The sequence below is a fragment of the Dendropsophus ebraccatus genome, chromosome 8, assembly GCF_027789765.1.
Source record: "Dendropsophus ebraccatus isolate aDenEbr1 chromosome 8, aDenEbr1.pat, whole genome shotgun sequence".
NCBI lineage: Eukaryota > Metazoa > Chordata > Amphibia > Anura > Hylidae > Dendropsophus > Dendropsophus ebraccatus.
In genome coordinates, this window is record NC_091461.1 from 30,623,453 (window position 1) to 30,638,057 (window position 14,605).

The following is a 14,605-nucleotide window of genomic DNA, read 5'->3' on the forward strand; positions in this document are numbered from 1 at the left end:
TTTTTATGCTACCTCACCTGTACAAGCAGCGTCTTTACAATGGTGTCACTTCTCCCCTGCTTAGGAACAACAGGAATCTCATTCCCACAAAATTCTTTTGTGTCCACAGCTTCTGTCCTTACAGTAATGTTTACTTCTCCTAGAAAGAGAATTAGGCAATTTTAGGCTATGCGATAAGACCATGAGCGTGTCATAATTTTAAAAGGATTCTCTGATCTGATATACTTTTTCTTGTAAAAAGTGCTCAGTCTGTGCTAAAGAAAAAAAAAATCTTATACTGGAGCAGTCCCTTTTCATTGTTGTTTCTATTGCTCACCACCTCCTGGTGTTTCGTCAGAAGGAAGTGACCATTAGCCTATCTCTGTTCACATTGAAATTAAAGGAGTGGTCTGTCATTTGGTATCTTTTATATACTGATGCTGGTGCTTATAAAACAACACCCTATGCGTACCTCTCTGCCCCCCCTGTTATTTTCTAGTGTCCCTGATGTCCCCGCTGACTGCAGAGCTTTCACTTCTGAGATTAACTTGTCTCGGGAGTGACAGCCTGCTCAGCCAATCACTGGCCGTGGGGCTATCCTGTCTCAGTCAGTGATTGGTTGAGCGGGCTGTCACTCTTGAGGCTCAGTAATCAGCGGGGGACACTGGAGACACCAAAAGAGGACACCGGGGGAGTGCGGAGAGGCAAGCATAGAATCTCTATTCTTTTATATGCACCAGCAGCAGAACATAAAAAAATACTGGATGCAGGACAATCCCTTTAAGAGGATATCAAGACATGGAGCTCAGCCTTTAATAACGGCTGTGTGTGAAAACTCCATATTCTAATACAGCCAGGGAAAATCATGTCTTTTTACTCAAAAATACAAATATTCAAATCAGTAGGCAACTAAATAATGCGGGGTCCACACTACATTTTTCCTATCCGTTTAACGTATACGTTTTATGGAAAAAAAACAGATGCAATTGTGAGCCATCCATTTGGATTCGTTATTCCATTAACTTCTATAAAAAAAAAAGGATCGAAAAAATGTTTTTTGTTTTTTTTTAACGTATATAAAAAAGGGTCGACTACGTTTTTTCTGTCCGTTAAAAGTAACTTTTGAAGTTCTTGGATCCACTAGACACATGGGGGAAATAAGGCTTGCGTCCATGACACAGGTACTGCAATATTATAATCATGGAGGAACTTAGCTAAGCATAGACCTTTTGTAGTCCCATCATACCCAGTTTGGTGGCTTTCAAGTTCCAGTAGAAGGTTTTGCTCTCATCTGCACAGATACAACTGCTATACTGACAGTCAGGACAAGGCTTCTCTTCTAGCTCAGCAGTAGTCTGCAGGACGGTGTTCACCTAGCAAATAAAGGTTTAAGAACAACATACTGTATGCAATCACAAGCAAGTTAATCTCTATACAGGTAGAATGTACAGTATTCATTTGCAGTTTTCCAGTATTCAACAGATTTTGTCATGGTTGGATTGGCCAGCAGAATATCTCTCAATGTACCACAAAATGCTAAAAAAGTGTAATTAGTGGGGTTTGTCATCACCATTTGTGGATGTAGACTGCATGTATAATGAAATAATGAGAATGAGGGGGATTTTTTACAGCTAGAAAGGATGTGGGCCCAATGTACCCTAGTCCAACTTTAGACGTTGAGGTGATCAAGAGACATGACCATGACATGCGCCCACATCAGATCATCTGGCCAGTACTGCAGTACCAGTCGGGATGATCTTTTCAGAGACCGGACGGGTAATGGAACGGCCAGTCTCATACATAGTGTGAACATAAGGTATAAGCACGAAAGTACTCTCCAGCTGGCTTGATTACTTTTAAACCTTTATTGTATAATGTTTAAAAGGCCGACGCATTTCGGGCTCTCTTGCCCTTATTCATGGCTCTAAACAACATGGAATACGGTGTGTTAGAACATACATATCTGCATATACAACCATGTAAGTAACAAAACAGATAAAAGAAAAAACCCACATATAAAGCATATATACATACAGAAATGTGAATGACATGCACAAAAACAAATACATGAAATTAGTAATGTTAATATTAAAACATACAATGTCACGTATGAATTGAAAAAAGTACTGGGATGAAAGGAAAGCTAGAATGAAAGTGCTAGGATAAGAAAAAAAAAAAACACCCTCTTATATGATGTGTCCTGAGTATGCCTATCCGGTTCCTACTTCATAGAAATATGTCTAGGTTCTGGGCGCGTGTCCTGCTGCGGATGGAGAAGGAGGCTTGAGAGAGGAGCTCCCGTGCAAAGCAGCTGAAAACCTGCACAAACAGCCGAATTAGGTGCCCCTCGCTGATACAAACATAATCAGTGTGTACTTGGCACATCAGAGAACCGCAAAATTGCAATGGGGAACAAAAGAAATAAGAAGAAGGACTCACAAGAGCCGCTGAAGTTCTTCCATGTGGCGGGATGGAGGCAAGATGGCGCTGGAGCGCGCTGTGAGGAGAGGGAGTCGGAGCTACGAGAGGATCTGAGCCAAGGTCAGAACATACAACATGAAGGAGAAAATGTTGAGGTGAGAGACATTTCGGATGTCAGAGACCCCCTAACACTGTCGCTGGCCTCCTCAAGCAATAGCTGCGACTCAGACCGCAGCAGAGATCTGCACAATATGGCGACCGCATCTGAGCTTCCCTCGCCAAGGTCCCCCATACTAGATGCATTAGTGGACTTTGACTCGCCTTCGCTCCCTCCTACCCCCCTTTCATGGAAGGGGTTCCCCTCGGCCAGTGCCCCCACTCAGAGCACCATTATCACCACTGCAAGTCGCACCACATGTGATGCAGCGGCAATAGTAACAGTGGACATTTTAAAAGATCTCATGGAGGATCTCAAACGTTCCCTGCAAGCGGACATGAGAGCTTACCATGTGGACCTACAGAAAGAGGTCTCGGCCATTGGGGAGAGAACAGCACACTTAGAGACTAAAATGGAAGAATATGCCACAGCACATAACAGCGTGGCAGACCTTGCAAACAAGTTAGATGACGAGGTGGAGGTGATTAAGACTAAGCTGGCCGACATAGAGGACAGATCCAGGAGAAATAACCTGCGTCTGAGAGGTATACCCGAGACAGTTAAGCCAGACTCTATCCTGGAATATGTCATTGACTATTTTACGTGCTTATTGCCATCTGCAACTGATATGGATCTCACTGTGGATAGAATTCACAGACTCCCCAAGCCGAAGAACCTGGCACCGTCTGTACCACGTGATGTGATTTTACGTGTGCACTTTTTCAAGATAAAAGAAAAGCTAATGGCTGCGGCCAGAAATGCAAAATCCCTACCTGAAAAATATCAAAATATAGCAATCTTTGCGGATCTGTCCGCTGCAACTTTAATGAAAAGAAAGCAGTTTGCACAGTACCAAAGTCCTCCGTGATAATGATGTACAGTATCGTTGGGGTTTCCCAGTTAAGCTACTAATCTCTCACCAAGGCGCAATAAAAGTGGCTCAAACCCCTGATGAAGCCTTACGACTCTGCAAAGAATGGAATCTACTTCCAGCAGCATCTACATCCACAACCCATGACAGACCTGCTGAAAAACGAAGTCGCCCATTCACCTTAGCCCATGAGTGGGCCACCGTCCCAGTGGGTAAAAAGAAGCCTGGGTGACTCTGTACCACTCATCTGTGCCAAGGCACTTCCGGTATTGCCCTAATTGGTGTTAACACCATTTTTCTCTCTTCTTTATCTTTTTTTTTATTTTTTCTCTTTTGTTGAGAGTTAAAGCTGCTCGGGACATGTGACACTGAAGTTTGGAGGCCTCAATGACCTCCCCCCCCCCGGGACAGACTCACAGTCTGGGTCACAAGACGGTTACTATATTTGTTCTGTCTGAACATTTATTTTTTGTGTTCTCATTTTATTTGTAAGTTACAGTTAGTTTTTGTTTCTTCCTCTACTGATGGATGGTATGCAAGTATTAATGTGTTCTCTACAGGTCTTGTGCATCTGAGCGGCGTGGCAACTTCCCCCCTTGTGACAAATTTAATAGCTATCCCCCTTAAAAATCAAAATGGGAATAAAAATCTTGTCTCTTAATGTAAAGGGTCTAAATTCCCCTTTTAAGAGATCATTACTGTGGAGGGAGGCGGATGCCCAAAAGGCGGATATCCTGTTTATTCAGGAGACACACCTGAATACTGAGGACTCATTTAGACTCAAGAATAAGAATTATCCCCTGATTTACCAAGCCCCGGCTCTTAAAAAGAGGGGTGGAGTTGCCATAGCTATCAGAAACACAGTAGCAGTTTCCCAGGATATGAAGATTCTAACTGACCAGCATGGGCGTTATATTATCCTCACTGGAACATTTAATAATGTACAATATACTATGACTGCTGTGTATGCCCCCAATAGGAGACAACACAGATTTCTTGTTAAACTCCTATCTATCATCAATGGTGTCAAATGTGGTCCATCTATACTAGGTGGTGATTTTAACCTGGCACTGTGGCCCTCAGTTGACACCACCTCTGCGAATAGTGTTCCTGAACCTACTCCATTTGTACGTACATTACACAATCACAGAATGCATGATATTTGGAGACTCCAACACCCGACCGATCACAATTTTACTTTTTTCTCTAACCCAAGTAGAACATACTCACGTATTGACTACTTTTTGGTAGAACACTCCATGATACAAACTGTGGTTCGTTCAGAGGTGGGGGATCTTACGTGGTCAGACCATGCCCCTGTTTATATAATATTAGCAGAAAAGCATACTGCACTTAATGGTAGAGTTTGGAGACTTAATAATTATATACTATCGCATCCTAAATATTATGATCCCACTATACAGGCTATAAAGGAATACTTCACTTTTAACGATAACAATTCGGTATCTGACCTCACCCTTTGGTGTGCCCATAAGGCCACCATAAGGGGACACTTCATTAGGCAAGCTTCATATGATAAAAAAATAAGACAGGAGAAACTCCTCGCACTCCAAACACGACTCTCTCAACTCCACAGGGATAATAAAATGCAGTTTGACGCAAAGAGGGCAGAGGAGATCTCCCAGGTAACATCTGAACTTTATGAACTAAATGTTTACAAATATGACTTAGCATTGCGCAGAATGCAGATGAACTTTTACTGGCATGGTAATAGGCCTTCTGCCCTCTTGGCCAAGCAGCTGAATGCAAGGGCGGCGAAAGCACGCATACCTTACATTTATAACAGTCACAGAGAAAAAATTATGGACCTGCAGGGTATAGCAAATGAGTTAGCTAACTACTACAAATCCCTATATAACCTGGTTGGGGATTCTGATACTCCTCAGCCTGACCCTAAAGGTATAGAAGAGTTTCTAAACAGTATTAACCTGCCGTCACTTAGTATAGATCAGCTAAAATCCATCTCAGGCCCTGTAACACAGGAAGAGGTCATAACTGTAATAAAGTCTCTGAAAAACAATAAATCCCCTGGCCCTGATGGGCTCACTAACGAGTTCTATAAAATTCATATGAACCTTGTAGCCCCATACTTAGTTAGATCCTTTAACGCTATTATGGCAACGGGTACAATTCCCCCAGAGATGTTAAAAGCCCTTATTATCACCCTTCCCAAGCCGGGAAAATCCCCTGATAATGCAGCTAATTTTAGGCCCATATCCCTCCTAAATGGAGATTTAAAAATATATGCCAAACTCCTAGCATACAGACTTATGGACTTAATCCCACTGTTGGTCTCTAGGGACCAGGTGGGATTTGTCAAAGGCCGACAAACTTGTGATGGAACGCGGCGGTTCATTGACCTGATTGCTAGGGTGGAGGGATGTCGAACGCCTTCTCTGCTCCTTACCTTGGATGCGGAGAAGGCGTTCGACAGAGTCCATTGGGGGTATCTGAGGGCGGTCCTCTCTAGGTTTGGTATAGGGGGACCTATATTGGAGGCGATAATGGCTCTGTACACCCTGCCTTCAGCCCAAGTGTATTCTTCAGGTATCTTGTCCAACGTCTTCCATATATCCAATGGCACACGACAAGGGTGCCCCCTCTCGCCTACAATCTTTGTATTAGCCATTGAGCCACTAGCTCAAAAGATAAGAGAGGATAATGGGATTAAAGGGATAAGGATAGGGGGGTATGACCACCGCATTGGGTTATTTGCGGATGATATCATCCTATCTTTGACTGAGCCAGAACAGTCCCTGAAACAGGTTACTAAGATTCTAGATGCCTTTGGAACAATAAGCTATTACAAAGTGAACCCATCTAAGTCCCTGATTCTAGCTATGAATGTTCCACAGTCGTCAAAATCATACCTCCAACGTCATTATCCCTATGGCTGGTCGGATGGTACTATCCCCTATCTGGGTGTTCTACTCACTTACCCTTTAAAAAAACTCCCTACCACTAACTATACCACTTTGCTTTCCATAGTAGAAAAAGATATTTCTAAATATGCTAAATTACCTATATCCTGGATGGGAAGAATATCTGCCACTAAGATGATGCTCCTACCAAAAATTCTATATTACTTTAGAAATCTCCCTGTCCCTGTGGCCAAATCACTCTTAAAACGCTTGCAAAGCGCCATTAACAAATTTATATGGTCAGGTCAGCGAGCTAGAGTTTCTGCCCATATACTCTATCAACCAGTACACCAGGGTGAACTAGGATGCCCAAACCTTGCCTTATACTATCAGGCTGCACTCATGGACCAATTAAAGCGTTGGTGCATGAAAGATACCCTTGATCACTGGGTGGACATTGAGCGGGCCTCAATGCACGTCCGGGATCTCCACACTTTACTCTGGGCCTCTAGGTTCTCAATGCCCCGTAAGCTGGGACTGCCTCCTACGGTAGACGCCAGTTTTAAAGTCTGGAACACAGATATAGTGAGGTCTACCCTTGTCCCGATAAGGCTATCAAATCTACCGCTTACAGTCCTAGAATACCTCATACCTGATTCTAATTATCAGCTGTGGTTGGACAAGGGGATAAGGACTGTGGCGGACATGTACGATGGGGGAGTGTTGGTTTCTTTCTCCCACTTGGTCACCAGATATGAGATCCCCAATAGAGACTTTTATAAGTACTTGCAGGCTAGACACTGCCTGCAATCTCTGGAAACTCCACCAGAACCTATGGCTACTCCCTATGAGCAGTACTTTAATAAATCCCAAACACTAGCAAAAGGGGTCTCTAGGGCTTATAGAGCTATGCAACCACGACTTCCGGAGCTGTCTTTTGTGACCAGGTGGGAGAAGGAATTAAAAAAGGAATTTGGAGAAGAAGAATGGTACAGAATGTTCTCTTTGGTCTCAAAGGTCTCCCATTGTGTTGGTCACCTGGAGACATCGAGAAAGTTGCTTTATAGATGGTATATGACTCCATATCGTTTATCTAGAATTTACCCAGAAGCAGACCCCACATGTTGGCGATGCAAAACTGATATAGGCACATTGTTACATGTATGGTGGGACTGCCCTGTGCTGTCTCCCTTTTGGACCCAGATCCGGGAGATGTTGGAAAAAATTCTGATGTTTCCCTTGAAATGGGGTCCTAGTGTGGCGTTACTTTCCATGGACACGGAGGACCTTCATTTGTCGGACGCCACAGTACTATTACATGTTTTAATGGTGGCTAGGACTGCTATAGCAAGGAACTGGAAATCCTCCACAGTTCCCACATTGGTGGAAATTCAGAATAAGGTTACCTTTAACTATAGGATGGAGATTTCTATTGCAATGAGAACGAATAGAGTGGGATATGTAAGCACTTTATGGCGTAAATGGAGTGTTTACCAGAATATACCACAAACCTGACCTGTACCAATAAGCCACTGTTGCGAAATAACGCATTATGAGACCTTTCACCTCTCTTCTTTACTTGCATCTATACTTTTATATATTTTATACGTCGCATTTTCATCATTATTATATCTTGACATTCTTTGATATTCTTACAGACAGATTTAGAGGAATTGTTCTGTTCTGTTTTATTGTCATGTTATGTTATGATGTATTTGTTATGCCTATTGAATAACTTGCTTTGCTTTCATTATCGGCCACCATTTCTGGCCGTGTTTGTATGTAGTGTTTAAACTGATAATTTCAATAAAAAATAAGTCATAAAAAAAAAAAAAAAAAAAAGAAATATGTCTAGGTTCTACTTGAACATGGGTTTATCTTATACCTATAGACATGTGTATGTGAAGACTGCCCGAATACACTGATATGATGAACTTATTATATGTACAAGAGAAAACCTTGTTTGACTATCGGTTCAAATGATACCAAATGTTATTTAAAATAGCATACCTCTGTCAGGAGGTCCCGAGACGACCCATGAATTAAGAAGTCGTCACCCAAAATATAAGGGGGGACTATTCTAGACAAGATAAGATACAAACAAAAATATATATATATGAGAGCCATAATGCAGTTATAAACAAACAATAACATGAATAAAGATGGCAAATGTTTGTTCGATGTGTGATGATAAGATAGACTTACCCCTGTCCATGCCCTACAATGATAAAGGAGAAAGGTGAGCAGAGTGGCGTCAGTAGCCCCGCCACAAGAACTGCCTGCTCACCACTGTGTATCCTTAAATAGCTGCAGATGAGGGCGGGACCCATGAGCGATCACGTGCTGAAAGCAGCTGGTCTCCAGAGAGGTCATGTGATGCGCTCCAGACTGGAACACAGATGATCACATGCTAGAGAGCAGCTGGTCAAGGGGAAGTCATGTGATGCGTTCCGATTTGGAACGCAGCATCAGACAGTAGGAAAAAAGAATGATGTGTGGGGCATATCAGATGAAGAGAAACTGAATTGAGATGTAAAAAACTAATAATAAGGGTGGAAACTCTATGGACACAAATATGTCTAAGCTTATGTATGTAGGGCAGAATGGAAATGATAAAGTTGTGTGTGAGATGAAAAAAAAATATATATATATATATAAAATAAAATAAAAATAAAAATAAAATATAATATAAAAAAATATAATAAAGAAAAATAATGAAAAAAGAAATAAAATAAAATAAAATAAAATAAAAATAAAAATAATAAAAATGAAATAAAAAGAAAAAGGGGAAAAGGGTTTGTGGGGACAAAATTGAGATGAATGTGAAAAATAAAATAGAATGGATGAAAATAAGTGTGAAGGAAGGGGAAAGTACAAAGGAAACACCAAACTTTGAAGCAACATCAATGAAAAAAACTCAAATCGTTTTTGATATTTAAACCGTTAGGGGACCTCGTGTCTAATCTAAATATCCATTCAGCTTCTCTTTTCAGGAGAATTCTTCTCCAGTCGCCCCCTCTAGTGGGTTTATTGACTCGGTCTATCGCATAACATTCAAGCGACCTAATGTCTCCACTGTGTTGAGTAATGAAATGTCTGGCTGCTCCTGATAATTGGACACTGTTGTTTTTTATACTGAGTACATGTTCCGCAATGCGTGTTCTCATTTTTCTAATGGAGCAGCCTACATATTTCAAGTTGCAAATTTTGCACATGATGAGATATACAATATGGTCAGAATCGCAGGTTAAATCATGGTTAATTTTAAACATTTTCCTGGAATCACTGGATTCAAAAGTGGTGTGGACACCCGTATATTTACATACACTACATCTTGGGGCCCCACATGGATGAAATCCTTTGAATTTCTTGTTTCTCATTTCACGACTGCATTTGGGGTCAGTGTACAGACTGGGTGATAAAAGTTGGCCCAAAGATGAGCCCCTTTTGGAGACACAGTGGAAGCCCTCATCCAGGATTTCCGCTATGTCCTTATCTTGGCGTAAAATGCCTAGATTTCTATATATGATGTTCTTAACACCCTGGTATTCGCTACTGAAGGCCGTGCTGAAAAAAGTCCCTGTTTTCTGTATAGGGCTAATAGGTCTCTGTTTGACGGCAAGAAGATCTCTTCTCTGTTTTTTGGAAACTATGTTCCTGGCTCTCTCAAGCATCCACGACGGATACCCTCTTTGTTTGAGTCGAGACTCGGTTTGATCAATGGCTTCTTTGGCTGTTAGAGGGTCAGAGCATGCTCTAGAGGTGCGTATGAATTCCCCAACAGGGATGGATTTGACTGTGTGGAGGGGATGTTGGCTCGTAGCATGCAAGATCGTATTACCCGCTGTGGGTTTTCTGTATAAAGTCGTAACGACTTTTTTAAGCATGGCATCTCCCTTAAGACCAATGTCCAGGAAGGGTAACCCATCCCTGGAGGTCTCAAAGGTGAAACGCAAATTGTATGGATTATCATTGATCATGTTAAGAAAGGATGGTATGGACGACACATCAGACGACCAAACAATGAGTATGTCGTCGATGTATCGCCCATACCATCCAATGGAATCCATGAACATGTTGGTTTCTGAATAGATTGTTTTCTCTTCCCACCATGACATGACCAGATTGGCCAGTGATGGTGAGAAGCGTGCGCCCATCGGGGCTCCTGTTGTCTGGAGAAAAAACTTTTCATCAAACATGAAGTAATTATGCTCCAGAAGGAATCTGGTAGATTCCAGAATGTATTCACAAAGGTCCTCTGTGTACTTGCTGTATTTATATAGGTGATGTGACAAAGCAATGATAGCAACATCATGTGGAATGGATGAATATAAGGCTGTAACATCACACGTAAGCCAAGTGTATTCTCTTTTCCATTTAAAATTGTCAAAAATTCTGAGGAGCTCTTTGCTATCCCTTATATATCCTGGAATACGTGAAACCAGTGGTTGTAGCAAGTTATCTATCCAGACACATAGTCTCTCATTAAGGGATCCTATGCCCGATATGATGGGTCTCAGGGGTAAAGGAAGGATATTTTTGTGTACCTTGGGAAGGCCGTGAAAGATGGGAATCACTGGGTTGTCAGGTACAAGGTATTTCGCTTCCCTCTCTGTAAAAAAGCCTTCATTGACCCCCATGGTTATTAGATCTCTTAAGGCTATTTTGAAATTTTCCGTGGGGTTGTAGGTGATTTTACTATAGGTAGTTTTATCATTAAGGATGTTAAGTACACTTTCCTTATAGGTTGTCTTGTCCAAGACCACTACCTTCCCCCCCTTATCCGCATTTTTGATGACAATATTGTCATTGTTCATGAGTTCTTTAATGGCCGCCCACTGTTTCTGGTTAGTGTTAAAACCTCTATTTGTATGTTTCTTACTGTCATGGAGTTTTATTAAATCACGCTCTACTGTAGTTTGAAACATATCCATAAAATTGTTTCTGGAATTCGTGGGATAAAACGAAGGATTGCTAGTTTTAACATTCACCTTGTCAATGTGCTTGGGATTACTATCAGATTCTAGTTGTAAGCTATTCAGCGATACCAGGGTACATTGTTCTTTAAAGGGAAGGTCTATGAATTCATTGGTCATATAGTCCACTTGTGAACTCTCTCCCTCAATTTCATCTGCCATGCTGTTTTTGAAGAACTTTTTTACGGTCAATGTTCTAATCATTTTATTCACATCTAAGATAGTTTGAAAAACATCGAAATGCTTAGAGGGAACATAGTTTAAACCCCGTGTAAGTATCTCCAATTGTTCAACACTCAGATTACATGACGACAAGTTAACAACATTGTTAGAATCCAGCAAAGATGGGCAAAGTGGAGGAGGATCAGTGTCTATACTTCCAACCAAGACATTAGTTATTTCTTTTTGGATCTCGTTGTTTTTTCTCGATTTATGGTGTTTGTGCTTCCTCCCTGCCCTTCTACCCCGTTTTTTGATTGTGGTTGTGTGTTTTGTTTCTTGTTGTTGTTTCCTGTGTATCTTCTATGTCCTGTTTGGTTTGGTGGTGGTCTCTGTTCTACTGCTTTTGTGTCATGATCTGATAGGACTCTATCTGAGTCCGAAAAATCAGAGGATTCCACCTCTGTGGTCGAGAAGGTTACACGAGTGTGTTCCTTTTTTTTGGGGGCGCCTCGCCTTTTCTTTTTCATGATTGACCTAGGTGGTTGACCTTCCCGATCCTCCTGCCAGTCATACACCTTGTTATTTTTGTAATCGCTTTGGTCCCTTAAATATTTAGATTTTTTGATGGACACAATTGTATCCTCTAGTTCACCAAGAGACTTCTTCATTCTATTGTTTAAATCCTCATAACCCTGTAATGTTTGAAATGCAGTTACTTCTGACCATGTTGTTTCCAACTCTCTTTTTATATCCTCCAATCTGATCTCCTCAAATTCAACTATGAGGGACATAATTTTATTGGAGCACTCCGTAAGGGCTGCTTCCCATCTTCTAATGAACTCATCGTTGAATATAAATGTGGGTTTCTTTTTAATTCTAAGGCCTCTTGGTATCATTTGTTTACTCAAATATTTATTTAAAGAATTGGCATCCCACCAGGTCCTTAGTTCAGAGATCGATAGTTTTTCTAATTTTTTGAAAAGATCTGTCATTTTAATAATGTCTTGGTTGTCAGTGGAATTGAACACTTCCTCCATCCGAACATTTCTTTGTGCATATAAGTTTGATTCGCTACCTTCGCTTAGTCCCTCCATAATTCCCGTACTGATTTCAATAGGAAAAGTGCTTGTGAAAAAAAAATTGCTGTTAAGATTGGGTAAAAACAAATCTGATAAATCACTGTAGGAGGAATGAGATATATATGTAAAGAACACCATATGATTGGCACATATAATTTCACACAAACGTTGACCATGGGTATCCTGTCGATAAATATAGGTCAAATTAGAGTGGATATATTCCACAATGTTGATTGCCAGGTTTGCATGGTACAACTGATGATGCAGAAATACAATATTTCACAAAGTCCATGAGCAATATATTAATAAGGGAACCTTAAGTGTGGTGCACGTCCAGGTCCCAGATGGTGCATGCAAAAAACAAAGAGTGGTCAGCACTCACAACGTAAAAGTCCCTTTAGATGGAATGTGGTGTTCTTATTATGGCTGTATGCCTCTCCACGAGCACGCGAGAAAAAAACCCCGGACCCAAGGGCATCCAACAAGGTATAAGCACGAAAGTACTCTCCAGCTGGCTTGATTACTTTTAAACCTTTATTGTATAATGTTTAAAAGGCCGACGCGTTTCGGGCTCTCTTGCCCTTATTCATGGCTCTAAACAACATGGAATACGGTGTGTTAGAACATACATATCTGCATATACAACCATGTAAGTAACAAAACAGATAAAAGAAAAAACCCACATATAAAGCATATATACATACAGAAATGTGAATGACATGCACAAAAACAAATACATGAAATTAGTAATGTTAATATTAAAACATGCAATGTCACGTATGAATTGAAAAAAGTACTGGGATGAAAGGAAAGCTAGAATGAAAGTGCTAGGATAAGAAAAAAAAAAAAAAAACAAACCACCCTCTTATATGATGTGTCCTGAGTATGCCTATCCGGTTCCTACTTCATAGAAATATGTCTAGGTTCTACTTGAACATGGGTTTATCTTATACCTATAGACATGTGTATGTGAAGACTGCCCGAATACACTGATATGATGAACTTATTATATGTACAAGAGAAAACCTTGTTTGACTATCGGTTCAAATGATACCAAATGTTATTTAAAATAGCATACCTCTGTCAGGAGGTCCCGAGACGACCCATGAATTAAGAAGTCGTCACCCAAAATATAAGGGGGGACTATTCTAGACAAGATAAGATACAAACAAAAATATATATATATGAGAGCCATAATGCAGTTATAAACAAACAATAACATGAATAAAGATGGCAAATGTTTGTTCGATGTGTGATGATAAGATAGACTTACCCCTGTCCATGCCCTACAATGATAAAGGAGAAAGGTGAGCAGAGTGGCGTCAGTAGCCCCGCCACAAGAACTGCCTGCTCACCACTGTGTATCCTTAAATAGCTGCAGATGAGGGCGGGACCCATGAGCGATCACGTGCTGAAAGCAGCTGGTCTCCAGAGAGGTCATGTGATGCGCTCCAGACTGGAACACAGATGATCACATGCTAGAGAGCAGCTGGTCAAGGGGAAGTCATGTGATGCGTTCCGATTTGGAACGCAGCATCAGACAGTAGGAAAAAAGAATGATGTGATCAGATGAAGAGAAACTGAATTGAGATGTAAAAAACTAATAATAAGGGTGGAAACTCTATGGACACAAATATGTCTAAGCTTATGTATGTAGGGCAGAATGGAAATGATAAAGTTGTGTGTGAGATGAAAAAAAAAAATATATATATATATAAAATAAAATAAAAATAAAAATAAAATATAATATAAAAAAATATAATAAAGAAAAATAATGAAAAAAGAAATAAAATAAAATAAAATAAAATAAAAATAAAAATAAAAATAATAAAAATGAAATAAAAAGAAAAAGGGGAAAAGGGTTTGTGGGGACAAAATTGAGATGAATGTGAAAAATAAAATAGAATGGATGAAAATAAGTGTGAAGGAAGGGGAAAGTACAAAGGAAACACTAAACTTTGAAGCAACATCAATGAAAAAAACTCAAATCGTTTTTGATATTTAAACCGTTAGGGGACCTCGTGTCTAATCTAAATATCCATTCAGCTTCTCTTTTCAGGAGAATTCTTCTCCAGTCG

The 14,605-nt window shown here is 40.5% G+C and overlaps 1 protein-coding gene across 1 annotated transcript in view; it reads right to left on the minus strand.

The window, feature by feature from the left end:
* The window catches only part of LOC138799210 (alpha-2-macroglobulin-like), a 65,836-nt gene that overhangs the window by 20,500 nt on the left and 30,731 nt on the right, over window positions 1-14,605 (minus strand). The window contains exons 20-21 of the mRNA XM_069980096.1: window positions 1,226-1,352; window positions 18-139 (exon numbers count right to left, since the gene is read on the minus strand). Of these exons, the coding sequence (XP_069836197.1) occupies window positions 18-139; window positions 1,226-1,352 (249 nt within the window). The remainder of the gene's footprint in view (window positions 1-17; window positions 140-1,225; window positions 1,353-14,605) is intronic.